Raw genomic sequence first — 23162 nt, forward strand, 5'->3', positions numbered from 1 at the left:
GCAACAGAGGGAGATCAGACACAGAAGGATCCACCTGAGGAAGGGTCTGCGCTCCGAAAGCTACTAGTGTTTGAAACAAACCTGTTGGACTTTAACCTGGTGTTGTAAGACTGATCTAACTGTGATCAGACACAAGTCACACAAACACTCATCGACCGAGGGGCTGACGTGTTTAAACAGACCCCATGTGAAATAACTTTTGTGGTCACTGTGGAAAATGATACAATTAATTGTTAATTAAAGTTAGCTTTGATGCAGGAGTGATGAAATGGTGGACTGGCGTGGGGTCAGTAAAGTCTTGACAACACCAGGTTGAAGTCCCAACAGGTTTGTTTCCAATCACTAGCTTTCGGAACTTATGCAAGCGCCTCCCAACCGAAGACGATATATTCCAAACGTGAAGAATGTTGAAATGGTACAAATATTCTCAGCGTGGCGCCCGACGTGTGGGGAGACGTTCATTCTATTACACTTTGATATCATGTTCAATATGACAAGTTGTGCCTTGGGACGGTACTGAACGTGAAGTCCATACACTCCTTACAGTGCAGAAGGAGGCCATTCGGCCCGTCGAGTTTGAGCCGTCCTCCTGAATGAGCACCCTGCCTACGCCCACTCCCCCCACCCTATCCCTGTAACCCCACCTAACCTTTGGATACTAAGGGACAATTTAACATGGTCATTCCACCTACCTGGACATCTTTGGATACTAAGGGACAATTTAACATGGTCAATCCACCAACCTGTACATCTTTGGACACTAAGGGACAATTTATCACGGCCAATCTGCCTAACCTGTACATCCCTGGACACTAAGGGACACTTCAACACGGTCAATCCACCTAACCTGTATATCTTTGGACACTGAGGGACAATTTAACATGGTCAATCCACCTAACCTGTACATCCCTGCACACTAAGGGACAATTTAACATGGTCATTCCACCTAACCTGTACATCCCTGGACACTAAGAGACAATTTAACATGGTCATTCCACCTAACCTGTACATCTTTGGACACTAAGGGACAATTTAACATGGGCAGTTCACCAACCTGTACATCTTTAGATACTAAGGGACAATTTAACATGGTCAATCCATCTAATCTGTACATCTTTGGACACTAAGGGACAATTTAACATGGCCAATCCACCTAACCTGCACATCCCTGGACGTTAAGGGACAATTTAACACGGCCAATCCACCTAACCTGTGCATCTTCGGACTATATAGTATATTTACAGAACAGATCGTAAATATGAAGGATGTTGACATTGTACAAATCATTTCAGTTGGGACAGATGTATGGCGATAAGTTGAATTCCATTGCACTGATATACTTTTCAACACATCTTTAGCCCTGGGGCTGTCCACTGAACGTGGATGTTAAGTATGTGTTGAAAGTTGCGCAAATCATCTAAAGTGTGGGGCACCCTGTGTAAGAAACTGGTTGAACTCTTGGATGTGATTTTCAGTTGACACACTCAGCCCAGGGGTCTGTTGAAATTGCACTGAGGTTATTGCAGAGGAACATGCCGCCTCCCCTCTTTTACTGGGGGCACAGTTGGGCTCAGCCACCTTTTGGCTAATTGGTGGCTCTCAAAAGAGCCTTTTGTGTTCATGGATGTTTCTCGTCTCTCTGGGTTCACCTCCTGGTTTTCCGGGGCGGCTTGGCCTTCCTGGCGGCCGGGCCTCTCCTCCTGGGTTTGCTGGCCTGCTCCACCTCCTCCCGGGGTGGCGGCGGGGCAGGGGGCTGCGGCGGACGGGGCTGGGTCTCCCCTTCCTCCCCCTCCTCCTCCTCCCCCGCCGGCTGCCGCTTGAGCTGCAGGGAGCCGGTGGCCTTGGCCTGCACCAGCGAGCCCTCGCTCACCAGGCTCTTGATGGCCAGCTGTACCCGCCGCCTGTTGCGCTCGGCGTCGTAGCCGCTGGCCAGCAGCGCCTTGCGGAGGGAGGCCAGCGACAGGCCGCCCCGCTGCCGGCGCGCCGACAGGGCCTGCAGGATCAGCTGCGAGACCCGCACCTCGGCCTGCTGCGGCTTGCGGGGCCGCCGCTGGGGAGGCTGCTGCTGCTGCTGCTGCTGCCTCCTGGGCATCCTCGGCATCCTGGCTCGGCTCCTCCGGCTGCTGCTGCTGCTGCTGCTCCGGCGGCTCAGACCAGGCTGCCCGCATCCCGGGCCCCGCTCCCGCTATTTCAACCCTGCGGACGGACGCGGTGGAGACAACCTGGCTGGGGCCGGGAGACTCAATGTACAATAAACACATGACCAGTGATTACTGTACAATAAACACATGACCAGAGATTAATGTACAATAAACACATGACCAGAGATTACTGTACAATAAACACATGACCAGTGATTACTGTACAATAAACACATGACCAGAGATTAATGTACAATAAACACATGACCAGAGTATAATTACAATAAACACATGACCAGAGATTAATGTACAATAAATACATGACCAGAGATTAATGTACAATAAACACATGACCAGAGTATAATTACAATAAACACATGGCCAGAGATTAATGAACAATAAACACATGACCAGAGTTTAATTACAATAAACACATGACCAGAGATTAATGTCAATAAACACATGGCCAGAGATCAATGTACAATAAACACATGACCAGAGATTAATGTACAATAAACACATGACCAGAGATTACTGTACAATAAACACATGACCAGAGATTAATGTAAAATAAACACATGACCAGAGATTAATGAACAATAAACACATGACCAGAGTTTAATTACAATAAACACATGACCAGAGATTAATGTCAATAAACACATGGCCAGAGATCAATGTACAATAAACACATGACCAGAGATTAATGTACAATAAAACACATGACCAGAGATTAATGTACAATAAATGCATGACCGTAGATTAATGTACAATAAACGCATGACCAGAGATTAATGTACAATAAACACATGACCAGAGATTAATATACAATAAACACATGACCAGAGATTAATGTACAATAAACACATGACCAGATATTGATGAACAATAAACACCTGCCAGAGAATTATGTATAATAAGCACATGCCCAGAGAACGATGTATAATAAACACATGACCAGAGATTAACGCATACAAGTCACATGGCCAGAGATTAATGTACACAAAACACATGACCAGAGATTAATGTACAATAAAACACATGACCAGAGATTAATGTACAATAAACACATGACCAGAGATTAATATACAAATAACACATGACCAGAGATTAATGTACAATAAACACGTGACCAGAGATCAATGTACAATAAACACATGACCAGAGATTAGTGTACAATAAACACATGACCAGAGATTAATGTAGAATAAACACATGACCAGAGATTCATGTACACAAAACACATGACCAGAGATTAGTGTACAATAAACACATGACCAGAGATTAATGTAGAATAAACGCATGACCAGAGATTCATGTACACAATGGTGCATATGGATTTCACTAAGGCATTTGATAAGGTTCCCCACGGTAGGCTATTGCAGAAAATAAGGAAGTATGGGATTGAAGGTGATTTAGCGGTTTGGATCAGTAATTGGCTAGCTGAAAGAAAACAGAGGGTGGTGGTTGATGGCAAATGTTCATCCTGCAGTTCAGTTACTAGTGGTGTACCGCAAGGATCTGTTTTGGGGCCACTGCTGTATGTCATTTTTATAAATCATTTTTATAAATGACCTAGAAGAGGGTGTAGAAGGATGGGTTAGTGAATTTGCAGATGACACGAAGGTCGGTGGAGTTGCGGATAGTGCTTGTAGAAGTCAGGTATTTTAAATACACTTAATATAGGTAAGAAGGCTGTTTAAAGCATAAATATTAAATCCCAGTTTTAAAATGAAAGAAACATACAACTTCCAAACTCAGACATGAGTTTGGGAAAAACAGAACCACTGATAAAAACATCACATTCTTTCAAGGGCATGGGCTAAATCCCATGGGCTGTAAAGTGGAATTATTAAAGGCTCCATTGTTCTGATTTCTGGCCACTTGTGATAACAGCCTGAACCACATTCCATAACGTATGCAAGCCGAAACATTTTAGACTGTGTCAAAAAAACAGTTTATGATGAGATGACATAACGTCTTAATTGTTGCAGATAAGCAACAATTGGAAGTGGCGTTGCATTGTGAGGATGGACGGCTTGTTATCAAATCAAATGTGTTTTGAATATAGCTTAAACCAATTAGGATTATATTGGGGTGTGATCGGATTGCTTAAGACAGAAAGACAGAAAGATAGAAAGAGACAGAAAGACAGAAAGACAGAAAGAAAGAGAAAGAGACAGGAAAGAGACAAAGAGAACAAGACAGAAAGAGAGAGAGAGAGAGAGAAAGTAAAGGAAGAGAATTAGAAAAGAGTTCTGTATTCCTATTTCATTTTCATACTTTGACTTCAGCCTTTGACTTTTAAAGTTGTGTTTAGGCTATTGTCTCAGAAGATAATTCCTGTGATTCTTTGAAGAAAATCAAATTGTCTACAAACTACCTTTTAAATGAAATTCAAGTTGTAACCAATGAACTTCAAATAAAAGGTAGTTTGTAGATGGAAGTTGTATGTTTCTTTCATTTTAAAACTGGGATTTAATATTTATGCTTTAAACAGCCTTCTTACCTATAATAAGTGTATTTAAAATACCTGACTTCTACAGTGCTGAAGGATGTTATAGGTTACAGAGGGACATAGATAAGTTGCAGAGCTGGGCTGAGAGGTGGCAGATGGAGTTTAATGTGGAAAAGTGTGAGGTGGTTCACTTTGGAAGGAGTAACAGGAATGCAGAGTACTGGGCTAATGGCAAGATTCTTGGTAGTGTAGATGAACAGAGAGATCTTGGCATCCAGGTACATAAATCCCTGAAAGTTGCCACCCAGGTTAATAGGGCTGTTAACAAGGCATATGGTGTGCTAGCCTTTATCAGTAGGGGGATTGAGTTTCGGAGCCACAAGGTCATGCTGCAGCTGTACATATCTCTGGTGCGGCCGCTCCTGGAGTACTGCGTGCAGTTCTGGTCACCACATTATAGGAAGGATGTGGAAGCATTGGAAAGGATACAGAGGAGATTTACAAGAATGTTGCCTGGTATGGAGGGAAGATCTTATGAGGAAAGGCTGAAGGACTTGAGGCTGTTTTCGTTAGAGAGGAGAAGGCTGAGAGGTGACTTAATAGAGACACATAAGATAGTCAGAGGGTTAGATAGGGTGGACAGTGAGAGTCTTTTTCCTCGGATGGTGATGACCAACACGAGGGGTCACAGCTTTAAATTGAGGGGTGGTAGATATAGGACAGATGTCAGAGGCAGTTTCTTTACTCAGAGAGTAGTAGGGGTGTGGAACGCCCTGCCTGCAACAGTAGTAGACTCGCCAACTTTAAGGGCATTTAAGTGGCCACTGGATAGACATATGGATGAAAATGGAATAGTGTAGGTCAGATAGGCTTCAGATGGTTTCACAGGTCGGCGCAACATCGAGGGCCGAAGGGCCCGTACTGCGCAGTAATGTTCTATGTTCTATGTTCTACAAAACACATGACCAGAGATTAATGTACACACCAGAGATTAATGTACAATAAACGCATGACCAGAGATTAATGCACACAAATCACATGACCAGAGATTAATGTACACAAAACACATGACCACAGGTTAGTGTACAAAAAACACAGGACCAGAGATTAATGTACAATAAAACACATGGCCAGAGGTTAAGGTACAAAAAACACATGACCAGAGGTTAATGTACAATAAACACATGGCCAGAGCTTAATATACAATAAACACAATACCAGAGATTAATGTAGCATAAACGCATGACCAGAGATTAATGCCGAATAAATGCATGACGAGAGATTAATATACACAAAACACTTGACCAGAGATTAAGGTACAATAAACACATGACCAAAGATTAATATACAAAAACACATGACCAGAGATTAATGTAGAATAAACACATGACCAGAGATTAATGTACAATAAACACATGACCAGAGATCAATGAGCAATTAACACATGACCAGAGATTAATGTACAATAAACACATGACCAGAGCTTAATGTAGAATAAACACATGACCAGAGATCAATTTACAATAAACACATGACCAGAGATGAATGTACAATAAACACATGACCAGAGATTAATGTACAATAAACACATGCCCAGAGATCAATGTAGAATAAACACATGACCAGAGATTAATGTCCAATAAAACACATGACCAGAGATTAATGTCCAATAAAACACATGGCCAGAGATCCATGTACAAAACACATGACCAGAGATTAATGTCCAATAAAACACATAACCAGAAAATAACGTACAACAAAACACATAACCAAATATTAACATACAATAAAACACATGACCAGTGTCATGGCAGTGTTCCTTTATGAATTGTTTTTGTCTTGTCACATCACTTCAGTAATATCATTGTGTGGGTGGAGCTGGGCTGTGGCTCTGGTTTTTACTTTTGCTTTGAGTTTGGACTGGTTTGAACTAAACAGGTTAAAATAAGTCTTCTCTATCCTCATTATAAAAGGTGTTTCCAGACGGCTTGATAACTTAAAATAGATAGGTGCTTTCTGGAAGGACTTCAAACCTGCCATTTGAAAACGGGTTCAGAGTATCACTAACAAGACTTATACCAGGAAGAATATTGTGTGCTGGGCCATGCTTTTGAAAAGGCGTTTCTAGCTACTTGGATTTTGTTATTGATTTGGAACAGTTAGGGGGGGAGAATTCATTAAGGGTTACACATAGATTACTGTAGCTATGTGGGATCTTTATGTTTGTAGTTGATAAAATTCTTACTATGTGTGTTTATACAAATGTTAACTAAATTCGTAGAATAAAGCTTGTTTTTTAAATTAAAAACAACCAATACCTCTGTTGAATAACACCCGAAAGACAGGCACTTGTGCTCATTGTAACCAAAATCAATAAAAAGCTATAGGTCGGGTGAACTCCATGAAATACTTTGGAGTTTTCTAAACCCTGGCCCATAACATGGGAGCCTAATGTACAATAAACACATGACCAGATATTGATGAACAATAAACACATGCCAGAAAACTATGTATAATAAACACATGCCCAGAGAACGATGTATAATAAACACATGACCAGAGATGAATGTACAATAAACACATGACCAGACCTTAATGTACAAAAAATACATTACCAGAGATTAATGTAGAATAAACGCATGACCAGAGATTAATGTACAATAAACACATGACCAGAGATGAATGTACAATAAACACATGACCAGACCTTAATATAAAAAAATACATTGCCAGAGATTAATGTAGAATAAACGCATGACCAGAGATTAATGTACACAGAACACATGACCAGAGATTAATGTACAATAAACACATGATCAGAGATAAATGTACAATAAACACATGACCAGACCTTAATATACAAAAAATACATTACCAGAGAGTAATGTAGAATAAACGCATGACCAGAGATTAATGTACACAGAACACATGACCAGAGATTAATGTACAATAAACACATGGCCAGAGATTTATGTACAATAAACACATGACCAGAGATTAATGTACAAAAACCACATGACCAGAGTTTAATGTAGAATAGACGCATAACCAGAGATTAATGTACAAAAAACACATGACCAGAGGTCAATGTACAATCAGCACAGGACCAGCGATTAATGTACAAAAAACACACAACCACAGATTACTGTACAAACACACATGGCCAGAGATTAATGTACAATAAACACATGACCAGAGATTAATGTACAAAAAATACATGACCAGAGGTGAATGTAGAATAAACGCATGACCAGCGATTAATGTACACAAAACACATGACCAGAGATTAATGTAAAAAAACACATGACTAGAGATTAAAGTACAATAAACACATGACCTGAGATTATTGAATATTAATCTATGGTCATGTGTACATAAACAGATGACCACAGATTAATGTACGATAAACACATGACCAGAGATCAATGTACAATAAACACCTGACCAGAGATTAATGTACAATAAACACATGACCAGTGATTAATGTCCAATAAAACACATGACCAGAGATTAATGTCCAGTAAAACACATGTCCAGAGATCAATGTACAAAACATATAACCAGAGAATAATGTCCAATAAAACACATAACCAGAGAATATCGTACAAGAAAACACATAACCAGAGATTAACATACAATAAACACATGGCCAGTGTCGTGGCAGTGTTCCTTTATGAATTGTTTTTGTCTTATCACATGACTTCAGTAATATCATTGTGTGGGTGGATCTGGGCTGTGGCTCTGGGTTTTACTTTTGCTTTGAGTTTGGACTGGTTTGAACTAAACAGGTTAAAATAAGTGTTTCTCTATCCTCATTATAAAAGGTGTTTCCAGACGGCTTGATAACTTAAAATAGATAAGTGCTTTCTGGAAGGATTTCAAACCTGCCATTTGAAAACGGGTTCAGAGTATCACTAACAAGTCTTATACCAGTAAGAATATTGGGTGCTGGGCCATGCTTTTGAAAAAGCGTTTCTAGCTACTTGGGTTTTGTTATTGATTTGGAACAGTTAGGGGGGGGGAATTCATTAAGGGTTATACATAGATTACTGTAGCCATGTGGGGTTTTTATGTTTGTAGTTGATAAAATTCTTACTATGTGTGTTTATACAAATATTAACTAAATTCGTACTATAAAGCTTGTTTTTTTAATTAAAAGCGCCTAAGACCTCGGTTGAATCACACCTGAAAGACAGGCCCTTGTGCTCATTATAACCAAAACCAAGAAAAGTTGTCGGTCAAGTGAATTTTTTTTAAATGGAACGGTTCATGAATTTGCGTGTCATTCTTACGCAGGGGCCATGCTAATCTTCTCTGTATCATTCCAATTTCTAGTATATGTGCAGCTGATGCAAGCACCGGGTCAGGTGAACTTCATGATAGACTTTGGAGTTTCCTAAACCTAGCCCATAACACAGTGGGGGCTCGTTCGGGATTAAAGTCCATATTTCATGATTGGGTTGGCTTAGTGCACTTAAAGACAGCGAGGAGTGAGCATATTTGTGATTGCTTTTCAGGTGTTGTATTCAAGTTTAAATAGGGAGTGTATTGTGGACAACGGCTCTTTTGGGGTCTCAGGAGTTTCTGGGGGGTGGAGAAGCTCACACGCAATACCTTACAAACAGAGACTAAACAAAGGTTTTAAAGCTTGGCAAAAACATTGCAGTTAACATTGCCTGGTAAAATACGAAAAGAAGAGGTAATTGCAGCGGTAGCTGAGCATTTAAAATTGCCTAACGCACAGTCAGCATCATTGGAAATGGCAAGAATTCGATTACAGATGAAGCAGCTTGAACGTGAAAAGAATTAAAGCCGCTTGAATACGAAATGAGGGAAAAAGAAAAGGAGAGCGAAGAAAGGGAAACAGAAAGAGAAAGGGAGGAACAGATCAGGGAAAAAGAAAAGGAGAGAAAAGAAAGGAACAAAGAAAGAATAGCCCTAGCAGAACAAAAAGAAAAGGAGAGTGAGGAAAGAGGAAAAGAACGAATAGCTCTAGCAGAACAAAAGCGAGAGAAAAGAAAAAGAGAGAGAGGAAAAAGAAAAAGAGAAAGACTCTGAACTTGAAATGTGAAAGTCAGTTAAAATTGGCAGAGGTAAAGAGAAACGTACAGTCTGAGAACGGTGCTGAGGACAGTGAGAAAGAGCATCATTGTTGAAGGCTTGGCGGGGATCTATTTAAAAATGTCCAAGCATTGCCAAGGTTTGATGAGAAGGATGTAGAAGCCTTTTTCATTTCATTTGAGAAGGTACCTAAACAAATGAAATGGCCACAGGACATGTGGGTTTTACTGATCCAAATTTGGTAGGTAGAGCTAGTGATGTGTTTGCATCACTATCAGAGGAGGTTTCTGGGAAGTACAAGGAGGTCAAAAAACCCATCTTAGGTGCATATGAACTCGTGCCTGAAGCCTACAAACAAAGGTTTAGAAATTTAAGGAAATAACCTGTTCAAACAAACATAGAGTTTGAAAGGATCAAACAGAGTAATTTTGATAGGTTGATACGGGCTTTGAAAATAAACCAAATGTATGAAGCTCTTAAAGAAATTATAATTTTGGAGAATTTCGATTCCTGATGTAGTGAGAACTCATGTGGAAGAGCAGAGGGTTAAAACAGCGAGATTAGCAGCAAAAATGGCAGATGGTTATGAATTAGTTCATAAATGAAAGTTTGGTTTCTGACATCAGTTACAGCCTGTGAGGGATAAAAACTGGGGGAAAGAGAAATACTCAGATGGTAAAGGTGAAGGGGATCTAATGGGAGAGAATAAAGATAGTGTACCTCAGATTTAAAAATAAATCCAGGAGGGTGGAAGATAAATGAAAATTTTCAGATGTTTTTACTGTAATAAATAAGTCCATGTAAAGTCATAGTTTTGAGGGTTGAGGAAAAGCACTGGAAAGGCTGGTAAAACAGGATAAGCCAATGGGGTTTGTTAAAGTGGTAAGATCCAGCAGGGGGCAGCAGAGCAGAGCTTCTAATTGGCTGTTCTGGCGAGATTTGCATACGTGCAGAGCGGTCAGCGTAAGTTGAAGGTGTACCTGCACAAGTGACCCGAGGAGTTCGACGGAAGGCAAGCATCCAGCAGGGGGCAACAGAGCAGAGCTTCTGATTGGCTGTTCCGGGGAGATTTGCATACGTGCAGAGCCGTCAGCGTAAGTTGAAGGTGGTTTGTGAAGGGGCTGTTCTCGAGTGACAGCTTTACCCGAAACACTACTTACGTAGTGTCTCCCACCCATCCTCCTCCTCTAACCAAAAAAAAAAGTTCTGTCCGTCAGATTGCTAAACTAATACGTTTTTTAAAAAGTTTTCAGTAGTTGGGAAGTTAGTTCAGTGGGAATGGAGGCTAGGGTAGTTGAATGTTCCTCCTCCAGAATGTGGGAGGAAAGGGTCACCTCTAGTGTCCCTGCTGACTACATCTGCGGGAAGTGCACCCAACTCCAGCTCCTCGAGAACCGCTTTAGGGACCTGGAGCTGGAGCTGGATGAACTTCGGATCACTCGGGAGGCAGAGGTGGTTATTGAGAGGAGTTATAGGGAGGTAGTCACACCTCAGGTAAAAGAAGAAGGTAGATGGGTTACCGTCAGGGGAGGGAGAGGGAACCGGCAGGCAGTGCAGGGATCCCCTGTGGTTGTTCCCCTCTATAACAAGTATACCGTTTTGGATACTGTTGCGGGGGACGACTTACCAGGGGTAAGCAATGGGGCACAGGTCTCTGGCACAGAGTCTGTCCCTGTTGCTCAGAAGGGAAGGGAGAAGAGGAACAGAGCACTTGTCATTGGGGACTCCATAGTTAGAGGAACAGACAGGAGGTTCTGTGGGAACGAAAGAGGCTCACGGTTGGTGTGTTGCCTCCCAGGTGCCAGGGTTCGTGATGTCTCTGATCGTGTTTTTGGGATCCTTAAGGGGGAGGGGGAGCAGCCCCAAGTCGTGGTCCACATAGGTACCAACGACATAGGTAGGAAGAGGGATGGGGATGTGAGACAGAAATTCAGGGAGCTAGGGTGGAAGCTGAGAGCTAGAACAAACAGAGTTGTTATCTCTGGGTTGTTACCCGTGCCACGTGCTAGCGAAGTGAGAAATAAGGAGAGAGAGGAGTTGAACACGTGGCTACAGGGATGGTGCAGGAGGGAGGGTTTTGGTTTCCTGGATAATTGGGGCTCATTCTGGGGTAGGTGGGACCTCTACAAACAGGATGGTCTTCACCTGAACCAGAGGGGTACCAATATCCTGGGGGGGAGATTTGCTAGTGCTCTTCGAGGGGGGGTTTAAACTAATTCAGCAGGGGGATGGGAACCTAAATTGTAGTCCTAGTGTACAGGATGTTGAGAGTAGTGAGGTCAGGGATAGGGTTAAAAGTTCGAAAGAGGGCACCGGCAAGCAAGACGCTGGTTTGAAGTGTGTCTACTTCAACGCCAGGAGCATCCGGAATAAGGTGGGTGAGCTTGCAGCATGGGTTGGTACCTGGGATCTCGATGTTGTGGCGATTTCAGAGACATGGGTAGAGCAGGGACAGGAATGGTTGTTGCAGGTTCCAGGATTTAGATGTTTCTGTAAGAACAGAGAAGATGGTAAAAGAGGGGGGGGGGGGGTGGCATTGTTAATCAAGGAAAGTATTACGGCGGTAGAAAGGACGTTTGAGGACTCGTCTACTGAGGCAGTATGGGCCGAGGTTAGGAACAGGAGAGGAGAGGTCACCCTGTTGGGAGTTGTCTATAGACCTCCGAATAGTTCCAGAGGTGTAGAGGAAAGGATTGCAAAGATGATTCTCGACAGGAGCGAGAGTAACAGGGTAGTTGTTATGGGGGACTTTAACTTTCCAAATATTGACTGGAAATACTATAGTTTGAGTACTATAGATGGGTCAGTTTTTGTGCAGTGTGTGCAGGAGGGTTTTCTGACACAGTATGTAGACCGGTCAACAAGGGGCGAGGCCACATTGGATTTGGTACTGGGTAATGAACCTGGCCAGGTGTTAGATTTAGATGTAGGTGAACACTTTGGTGATAATGATCACAACTCGGTTATGTTTACTTTAGCAATGGGCAGGGATAGGTATATACCGCAAGGCAAGAATTATAGCTGGGGGAAAGGCAATTATGATGCTATTCGGCAAGATTTAGGATGTATAGGATGGGGAAGGAAACTGCAGGGGATGGGTACAATCGAAATGTGGAGCTTTTTCAAGGAACAGCTACTGCGTGTCCTTGATAAGTATGTACCTGTCAGGCAGGGAGGAAGTTGTCGAGCAAGGGAACCGTGGTTTACTAAGGAAGTTGAAGCACTTGTCAAGAGGAAGAAGAAGGCTTATGTTAGGATGAGACATGAAGGCTCAGTTAGGGCACTTGAGAGTTACAAGTTAGCCAGGAAGGACCTAAAGGGAGAGTTAAGAAGAGTGAGGAGAGGACACGAAAAGTTGTTGGCGGATAGGATCAAGGAAAACCCTAAGGCTTTCTATAGGTATATCAGGAACAAAAGAATGACTAGAGTAAGATTAGGGCCAATCAAGGATAGTAGTGGAAAGTTGTGTGTGGAATCAGAGGAGATAGGGGAAGCGTTAAATGGATATTTTTCATCAGTGTTTACACTGGAGAAAGACAATGTTGTCGAGGAGAATACTCAGGTTCAGTCGACCAGGCTAGATGGAATTGAGGTTCAAAAGGAGGAGGTGTTATCAATTTTGGAAAATGTCAAAATAGATAAGTCCCCTGGGCCAGATGGGATTTATCCTAGGATTCTCTGGGAAGCCAGGGAGGAGATTGCAGAGCCTTTGTCCTTGATCTTTATGTTGTCTTTGTCGACAGGAATAGTGCCGGAAGACTGGAGGATAGCAAATGTTGTCCCCTTGTTCAAGAAGGGGAGTAGAGACAACCCTGGTAATTATAGACCTGTGAGCCTCACTTCGGTTGTGGGTAAAATGTTGGAAAAGGTTATAAGAGATAGGGTTTATAATCATCTTGAAAAGAACAAGTTGATTAGAGATAGTCAACACGGTTTTGTGAAGGGTAGGTCATGCCTCACAAACCTTATTGAGTTTTTTGAGAAGGTGACCAAACAGGTGGATGAGGGTAAAGTGGTTGATGTGGTGTATATGGATTTCAGCAAGGCGTTTGATGAGGTTCCCCACGGTAGGCTATTGCAGAAAATAAGGAAGTATGGGATTGAAGGTGATTTAGCGGTTTGGATCAGTAATTGGCTAGCTGAAAGAAGACAGAGGGTGGTGGTTGATGGCAAATGTTCATCCTGGAGTTCAGTTACTAGTGGTGTACCGCAAGGATCTGTTTTGGGGCCACTGCTGTTTGTCATTTTTATAAATGACCTGGAAGAGGGTGTAGAAGGATAGGTTAGTAAATTTGCAGATGACGCGAAGGTCGGTGGAGTTGTGGATAGTGTTGAAGGATGTTATAGGATACAGAGGGACATAGATAAGCTGCAGAGCTGGGCTGAGAGGTGGCAGATGGAGTTTAATGCGGAAAAGTGTGAGGTGGTTCACTTTGGAAGGAGTAACAGGAATGCAGAGTACTGGGCTAATGGCAAGATTCTTGGTAGTGTAGATGAACAGAGAGATCTTGGCATCCAGGTACATAAATCCCTGAAAGTTGCCACCCAGGTTAATAGGGCTGTTAACAAGGCATATGGTGTGCTAGCCTTTATCAGTAGGGGGATTGAGTTTCGGAGCCACAAGGTCATGCTGCAGCTGTACATATCTCTGGTGCGGCTGCTCCTGGAGTACTGCGTGCAGTTCTGGTCACCACATTATAGGAAGGATGTGGAAGCTTTGGAAAGGGTTCAGAGGAGATTTACTAGGATGTTTCCTGGTATGGAGGGAAGGTCTTACGAGGAAAGGCTCAGGGACTTGAGGTTGTTTTCGTTAGAGAGGAGAAGGCTGAGAGGTGACTTAATAGAGACATATAAGATAGTCAGAGGGTTAGATAGGGTGGACAGTGAGAATCTTTTTCCTCGGATGGTGATGACCAACACGAGGGGACATAGCTTTAAATTGAGGGGTGGTAGATATAGGACAGATGTCAGAGGCAGTTTCTTTACTCAGAGAGTAGTAGGGGTATGGAACGCCCTGCCTGCAACAGTAGTAGACTCGCCAACTTTAAGGGCATTTAAGTGGTCACTGGATAGACACATGGATGAAAATGGAATAGTGTAAGTCAGATAGGCTTCAGATGGTTTCACAGGTTGGCACAACATCGAGGGCCGAAAGGCCCGTACTGCGCTGTAATGTTCTATGTTCTAAAGGCTAATTGAAGTGTAGGAGGTGCAAAAAAATGTACAACCTGATTAAGAGGTGATTGATAAGAAGGTGCCAGGTCTCTTTAAAGAATTTACTTGTGTGGGTAAAGTTTACTCATGTGTACCAGGAAAAGAAGTCAGAATTTTAAGAGATACGGGAGCTAGTCAATCTTTGATGGTCAGAGATGAGGAGTTATTTAGTTTGGGAGGAACATTGAAGAAAATATGATAATATGTGGAATTCAGGGTGAGAAGAGGAATGTTCCATTATATAAGGTGAGGTTGGAAAGTCGAGTGAAGAGTAGTTAAGTGGTAGTAGGAATAATCGAGAAACTATTTTGTCCAGTAATACAGTTTATTTTGGGTAATAATATAGCTTGATCACAGGTGGGAGTGGCGCCTACTGTGGTTGATAAGCCAGTGGAAAATCAAACAACTGAATTGTTGAAGGATGAATATCCTGGGATTTTCCCTGATTGTGTAGTGACAAGATCGCAAAGTCACAGGTTAAGACAAGAGGAGAAATCACAGAGTGAAGATAAAGTTGAAGTTCAATTATCAGAAACAATTTTTGATCAGATGGCGAATATTTTTAGTTCAGGAAAGCTGGGCGGAGTTACAACAGAAAGATATAGAAATAAAACGGATCTATCATAAAGCATACACGGAAGAGGAATCTGAGTGTATACCAGATGATGTCTTAATGAGAAAATGGAGACCTTTACATATGTAGGTGGATGAAAAGTGGGCAGACGTTCATCAAGTGATATTGCCGGTAGGGTATAGAAAGGAGATGTTGTGAGTAGCACGTGAGGTACAAGTGAAAATGAAATGAAAATGAAAAGGAGGTTATTTGGGAGTAAGGAAAACTGAAGCTAAAATACAAAACATTTTTATTGGCCTGGACTACATAAAGATGTAATTAAATTTTGTCGATCGTGTCATACATGTTAAGTGATAAGGAAATCTCAAGCGGTGATCAAACCAGTGCCGTTAATACCCATTCCAGCATTTGAGGAACCTTTTACAAGGGTCTTAATTGATTGCACAGGACCACTTCCTAAACAAAAAGTGGGAATCAGTATCTTTTGTCTATAATGGATGTGTCTACTAGGTTTCCACATTCCAGTACGCAATATTGCAGCTAAAATGATTGTGGAGGAGTTACTTAAATTGGGTCAATGATAAAGTTTTACCTCAAGGCTATTCAAGGGAGGTATGGATAGGTTAGGAGTAAAACTATTTCAATCAACTGCCATACAGAATCGCATGGAGCGTTAGAATGGTGGCATCAGACATTAAAGACAATGTTGAGGGCTTATTGTCAGATTATCCAGGGGATTGGGATAAAGGAATTCCATTCTTACTGTTTGCAATTAGGGATGCACGTAATGAGTCAACCAAATTCAATCCTTTTGAACTAACTTTTGATCATGAGATAAGAGGGCCACTTAAATTGATTACGGAGAAATTGGTGCGTGAGCAATCTGAAATTACACGATTGGATTACGTGTCAATTTTTAGGGAATGATTAAATAGAGCAGGTGAATTGGCTAGACAACATTTAAAAGTTGCACACCAGGTGATTAAACAGGTAGCGGACAAGAACGTAGTTTTGCCAGTGGAGATAAAGTTTTAGCATTGTTACCAGTGGCAGGTGAGCCTTTAAAAGCAAGGTTTTGTGGACCTTATCAGGTTGAAAGGGAATTGAGTAAGGTGAATTATTTGGTAAGAATGTCAGATGGAAGGAAAACTCACCAAGTGTGACATGTGAATATCTTAAAAGGTACTTTGAAATGGAAGGAGAGCAAAAGGAGGAGGTTTTAGTAATTCTAACTCAAAGTGAAGAACTGAATCCAGATGACTCTGAATTTGACATTCCTCAAATTAAATTACACAATGAGGATATTCTTTAAAAATAGGGTGAATTATTGAGTTATCCGCCAGAGGAAAAACAAACTGACCTGAAAGAGTTATTGATATCACATGGGCAAGTTTGTGGAATTAAGTTAGGAAGTACTAAAATGGTTATACATGATGTAGATGTGGGAAATGCTGTTCCAATTAAACAACATCCATATATACTTAACCCTTTAAAATTGGCATAGGTTCAAAAAGAAATGCTTAAAAATGGCATAATTGAAGTGGGTTGCAGCCAATGGAGATCACCCATAGTGATGGTACCAAAACCAGACAGAATCCAATGATTGTGTGTGGACTATAAAAAGGTTAATGCAGTGACAGGAGCAGACTCTTATCCTATCCCATGGTTGGAGGACTGCATTAAGAAAGTAGAACAATCAGCTTTTGTCTCCAAACTGGATTTACTTAAAGGTTACCGGCAGGTACCTTTATCTGAAAGAGCGAAGGAGATTTCAGCATTTGTGACTCCAAATGTATATACTGTCATGGTAGTGTCCCTTTAAGACATGGCACCAGTGATGTAATTGTGTGGGTGGAGCTGGGCTGTGGCTTTGGGCTTTTACTTTCGTTTTTTGAGTTGGGAGCTGGGCTGTGGCTCTGAGTTTTACTTTCACTTTTGAGTTTGAACTGGTTTTCTTCTGCACAGGTTGAAAGAAGGTTTTTTTTTCTCTATCTATATTTTAAAAGCTGTTTCCAGGTTGCTTGATAACTTGAAAAGCAATAACTGTTTCCTGGGAGAAATTCAAACCTGCTGTTTTGGAAAGGACACAAGAACATCTAAGCCAGGAGTGCTGTGTGCTGGGCCACACCTTTGATAAGGATTTCTGGTTTATGGCATCTTGTTATTAGTTCAGGGGGAATTTATTAAGGGTTATACATAGAGTACTGTAGCTGTGTGGGGTATTTATGTTGGTAGTTGATAAAAATGCTTCCTGTGTGTGTTTATAAAAATGTTAACTAAATTCGTAGAATAAACTTTGTTTTTGATTCAAAGTGCTTAAGGCCTCTGTTCAATAACACTTGAAAGGCAGGCCCTTATGCTCTCCGTAACCAAAATCAATAAACAGTTGTAGGTCAGGTGAACTCCATCATATACTTTGGAGTTTTCGAAACCCTGGCCCTTAACAATACAAATTCAAAGTGACGCCATTTGGCATGAAAAACGTCCCAGCAGCATTTCAACAGTTAACTAACAACGCCATTTCAGGATTATCCGATTGTACGGTATACATAGACGATCTTTAGTCAGGCATGAAAGAACATTTGAGGCATTTGATGGAGTTATTCGATCGACTTCAGGAAGCGGGTTTGGTGGTGAAGCTAGCCAAAAGTGAGTTTGGAAAGTCTCTAGTTACATTCCTTTGGCTATACAATTGGACAAATGGTCCCACGAGATGTGAAAACAAAAGTTATTGGGGCGTTTCAAAAACCCTCAATACGAAGGGAAATAATGCAATTTCTTGGCATGAGTGGTTTTTACCATTAATTTGTGCCACATTTTAGCAGCGTGGTGGCTCCACTGATGGACTTGCTGAAGAGGCGTAGCAAATATCAGTGGACGACAGGCATTTGACGCCTGAAGGCTGTGTTAACCACTGCTCCTGTGTTGGCCATTGCAAATTACACAAAACTATTCAAAGTGGCTGTCGATGCGAGTAATGTGGGTGTAGGTGCTGTGCTCTTACAAGAAGATGACGAAGGAATAGAGCGGCCTCTTGGATACTTTCCAAGAAATTGAATAATCACCAGCGGAAGTATTCAACAATTGAAAAGGAGCTTGGTGCTGGCTTGTCAACATTTTCACATTTATGGCATGTATGGGGGGGGGGATGTTATTGAAACTTACAGGATACTGTGAGGCCTGGATAGAGTGGACGTGGAGAGGATGTTTCCACTTGTAGGAAAAACTAAAAGCAGAGGGCACAATCTCAGACTAAAGGCACGATCCTTTAAAACAGAGATGAGGAGGAATTTTTTTCAGCCAGAGGGTGGGTGAATCTGTGGAACTCTTTGCCGCAGAAGGCTGTGGAGGCCAAATCACTGAGTGTCTTTAAGACAGAGATAGATAGGTTCCTGATTAATAAGGGGATCAGGGGTTATGGGGAGCAGGCAGGAGAATGGGGATGAGAAAAATATCAGCCATGATTGAATCGCAAAGCAGACTCGATGGGCCGAATGGCCTAATTCTGTTCCTATGTCTTATGGCCTTATGGTAAGCGGAAGAAGTGATATAGGGTTTTATTGTGATATAGGGTTTTATTGTGATATAGGGTTTTAGTGGAAAGGGACCCAGAATATATGTACCAATGGGACCTTATACGTTCCTGAGGGGCAGCATATCCAAATAACCTACAACTCCGAAGTGTCTAGGCCCTCAAATAGTTGTGATCCCAGGGAATTACAGGTGTTAACAAAAGTTGGGGGGCCTCAGGAAAGATGACATTGCATTTTAAAATGACAGATCAAAAAACGTTAGATGCCCTGGACGACCCTAACCACACTGTAAAATATAAAGTTAGAGCAGAACGTACCAGGGTCCCAGGTTCGATTCCCCGCTGGGTCACTGTCTGTGCGGAGTCTGCACGTTATCCCCCTGTCTGCGTGGGATTCCTCCGGGTGGTGCAGGTTAGGTGGATTGACCATGCTAAATTGCCCTTAGTGTCCAAAAAGGTTAGGAGGGGTTATTGGGTTCTGGGGATAGGGTGGAAGTGAGGGCTTAATGCGGGTTGGTGCAGATATCGATGGGCCGAATGGCCTCCTTCTGCACTGTATGTTCTATGTTCAGAGATTTATTGTATGGACCCATGCCTTGAGTTTACCCGTACTGAAGACCAAAGGATAATATGTGAAGAGAAACATTTACGCCGAGATGAATGGAGAAAAAACTTAATGCCACAGGAAGCTAAAAATCGAGTTGAGGTATTGTAAAAGCAAGAACCCCACCGGCTAAAGGTAGGAACCAGGCCAAAACCTACCATCGCCACTATACCATGGTATAGCCATGGGCTCAAAGGTGACTCCCAAGCCTCGATGTGATGGGCAGATCAGCAACCATGCCAACGGGCTTGGACGAGTCCTGACCCCCACTGATGAATTGGTGGCAATAGTGCCTGGGTATGAGCATGCAAAAGTTATAATCAAATTCACCAGATTGTATATTCCAGCGTATTGTTATGGCCAGGGATTATTCATGGCCATAGTCCGGCATATTCTGGAGGGGACAGGACTGAAAATGCGCAAGCGACAAAAGAGGGGCTGAGTGTAACTAGCAATTGGAGGATATGGGGCAGTAGTGTTGACAGTAAGCTCCCTTGACATTGCAGAAATAAGAGAAGAGATTGAGGTTCTGAAAGGGCAAATGAGAAGGGTAGTAAAGGACATATACCCAGATGCTGAAACAGCAACAGCTCTTAACCAATATGCCAATTGGCTAGTGTGAAAAGAACTTAAACAGTTACAACCATATCAGGGAACGATTCACGATTTAATTGATAGACAGGGCACAGGACCCGAAGATGGATCTTATTGGCAGAGAGGGACTCAGAACCCCTGAAATCTGGGTATGGGTTAGTGACATGACAGGCTTCAGAAGATCAAGTCGCCCTGAAACGATCGGCGGTAGGGTTCGTCCGGAGGTGGCAGAGTTTATCGACTCCTATAGGGAACATTAAGCTGTCAGCAGACACACAAAGCGGGGGAGGGGGGGGGGGGGGGGGGTGAAGTATCTTGCACTGTCTTCAATGACATTGATGATGAGAGAATTCTAGAGGAACTGAATGTGGATGAGTTTGAAGAAATATTTAAAACAAAAGCCCAAGGGCCAGCCATGGATATTGTTTCTAGTAGACAAAAGGTAATCCAAAAAGGGTCGAACAAAGTGACATTGCTGGATTCCAACAGAGCCAAGAACCTTGCCATCACATTGCGAAAAGCAGGGAAAACGACTGATGAAATATGCAGGGCCATCCAAATGTTTGACCTAAAAACATTACCCGTGGACTTTGTTGAGTGCCTGATGAGGTTTTTGCCAACAGAAAATGAAGTTAAGGTTCTGCGACAGTATGAAAGAGAGAGGAAGCCACTGGAGAATCTAACAGATGAAGACAGATTCATGGTGCAGTTCAGTAAGGTTGAAAGATTGATGCAGAGAATGACCATTATGGCATTCTTTGGAAACTTTACAGAGAGTGTTCAGATGTTGACACCACAACTCCATGCTATAATAGCAGCATCTGTATCAATAAAATCATCTCAAAAATTGAGGTATCTTAAGGATTTGATCCAGTTTTATTTAAATTACGGTTGCCGGTTGTTGGTGAGACATTGCTGAAACTCAGTAGAAAAGCAAGTTAAAAACTTGTCAGGTGCAAATAAGAATTGTTTTATTCAAAGTTCATTGGTTACAACTTGGAAATGATTTAAAAGGTAGTTTGTAGACAATTTGATTTTCTTCAAAAATTCACAGGAATTATCTTCTGAGACAATAGCCTGAACACAACTTTAAAAGTCAAAGGCTGAAAATGAAATAGGAATACAGAACTCTTTTCTAATTCTCTTCCTTTACTTTTTCTCTCTCTTTTGTCTCTTTCCTGTCTCTTTCTTTCTCCACCTGTCTTTTCTCCGCCCCGTTTCTCTCCTCACTGCCCCCGTTTCTCTCCTCTCCTCACTTCTAGTCTTCTGTCTCTAGTCTCTGTCTCTAGTCTTCTTGCCTCTAGTCTTCTTGCCTCTAGTCTTCTTGCCTCTAGTCTTAAAATGGTGGCCAAATTATCCATGGATATACTCTTTGATATCTGTCTTAAGCGATCTGATCACACCTCACTATAATCCTCATTGGTTTAAACTATATTCAAAACACATTTGATTTGATAACAAGCCGTCCATCATGACAATGTAACGCCACTTCTAATTGTTGCTTATTGGTATGTTTCCCATGGGATATTGTGCTTTATCAAAACCAGCAAAAACTGGTCTAATGCTGACCTACCTATTGCCACCATGGAGACCTCATGTTATCTCATCATGCTAGGCTAGGCATAATTCAGAACATACAACTCAAACTGTCTTTTATAAGATTGTTTCACTGAGAATGTTGGAATCAAATATATACATATATATTATATTTGAGTCGATGTTTTAACTGTCCATTTATTAAAAACAAGGCAATATAGTTCAAGATATTTTTTTTAGCTTGTATAATTTATGGGATATGATTCAACCTAATCTCGAGCGGCGTGAGAACCGTACAATCCTTCATCCTTATCCCTCGTTGCTATGGATTCCGCCCTTGCCCTTGGAAAAATGTGATGTTTTTATCAGTGGTTCTGTTTTTCCCAAACACATGTCTGAGTTTGGAAGTTGTATATTTCTTTCATTTTAAAACTGGGATTTAATATTTCTGTCTTAAACAGTCTTCTTACCTATATTAAGTGTATTTAAAATACCTGACTTCTACAGGGAGTTAGGGAGGGAGGGAGGCAGGGGGGATGGTTGAGGCGGGATTAGTAAGTGGAGGAGGGTGACTGGGGAACTGTGTATGTAAGCCATCTTTGGCTGGGTGTGGTTGTTGGTTGGGGGGGGGGGTGGGGGGGGGGGGAGTGCTTTGTTGAGTTTTCTCTTGAAATTGTTGTTAAAAATATACAAATGCTTTACAAAGAACAAAGAAAAGTACAGCACAGGAACAGGCCCTTCAGCCCTCCAAGCCTGTGCTGACCATGCTGCCCGTCTAAACTAAAATCTTCTACACTTCCTGGATCCGTATCCCTCTATTCCCATCCGATTCATGTATTTGTCAAGATGCCCCTTAAATGTCACTATCGTCCCTGCTTCCACCACCTCCTCCGGCAGCGAGTTCCAGGCACCCACTACCCTCTGTGTAAAAAACTTGCCTCATACATCTCCTCTAAACCTTGCCCCTCGCACCTTAAACCGATGCCCTCTAGTAATTGACCCCTCTACCCCGGGAAAAAGCCTCTGACTATCCACTCTGTCTATACCCCTCATAATTTTGTAGACCTCTATCAGGTCGCCCCTCAACCTCCGTCGTTCCAGTGAGAACAAACCGAGTTTATTCAACCTCTCCTCATAGCTAATACCCTCCATACCAGACAACATCCTGGTAAATCCCTTCTGCTCCCTCTCTAAAGCCTCCACATCCTTCTGGTAATGTGGTGACCAGAATTGAACACTATACTCCAAGTGTATATGGGGGCTGGTTTAGCTCACTGAGCTAAATCGCTAGCTTTTAAAGCAGGCCAGCAGCACGGTTCGATTCCCGTACCAGCCTCCCCGGACAGGCGCCGGAATGTGGCGACTAGGGGCTTTTCACAGTAACTTCATTGAAGCCTACTCGTGACAATAAGCAATTTTCATTATTAATTTCAAGTGTGGCCTAACTA

The 23162-nt window shown here is 42.1% G+C and overlaps 1 protein-coding gene and 1 non-coding gene across 2 annotated transcripts; both read right to left on the minus strand.

The window, feature by feature from the left end:
* Positions 1–1645: 1645 nt before the first annotated feature.
* On the minus strand, positions 1646–2092 carry LOC119976419 (histone H1-like). The gene has a single exon (XM_038816945.1). It carries the CDS (start codon positions 2090–2092, stop codon positions 1646–1648), a length of 447 nt encoding a protein of 148 aa, XP_038672873.1.
* Positions 2093–8850: 6758 nt separating this feature from the next.
* Positions 8851–8958, minus strand: LOC119976889. Its single transcript, XR_005463048.1, has one exon. It is a non-coding gene; the product is annotated as a U6 spliceosomal RNA (small nuclear RNA).
* Positions 8959–23162: the final 14204 nt, after the last annotated feature.

Source organism: Scyliorhinus canicula, chromosome 13 (genome assembly GCF_902713615.1).
Source record: "Scyliorhinus canicula chromosome 13, sScyCan1.1, whole genome shotgun sequence".
Taxonomy (NCBI): Eukaryota; Metazoa; Chordata; class Chondrichthyes; order Carcharhiniformes; family Scyliorhinidae; genus Scyliorhinus; species Scyliorhinus canicula.

Coding starts and splice junctions, on each gene's coding strand:
- LOC119976419 (XM_038816945.1), bottom strand. CDS start 2,092: ATGCCCAGGAGGCAGCAGCAGCAGCAGCAGCAGCCTCCCCAGCGGCGG.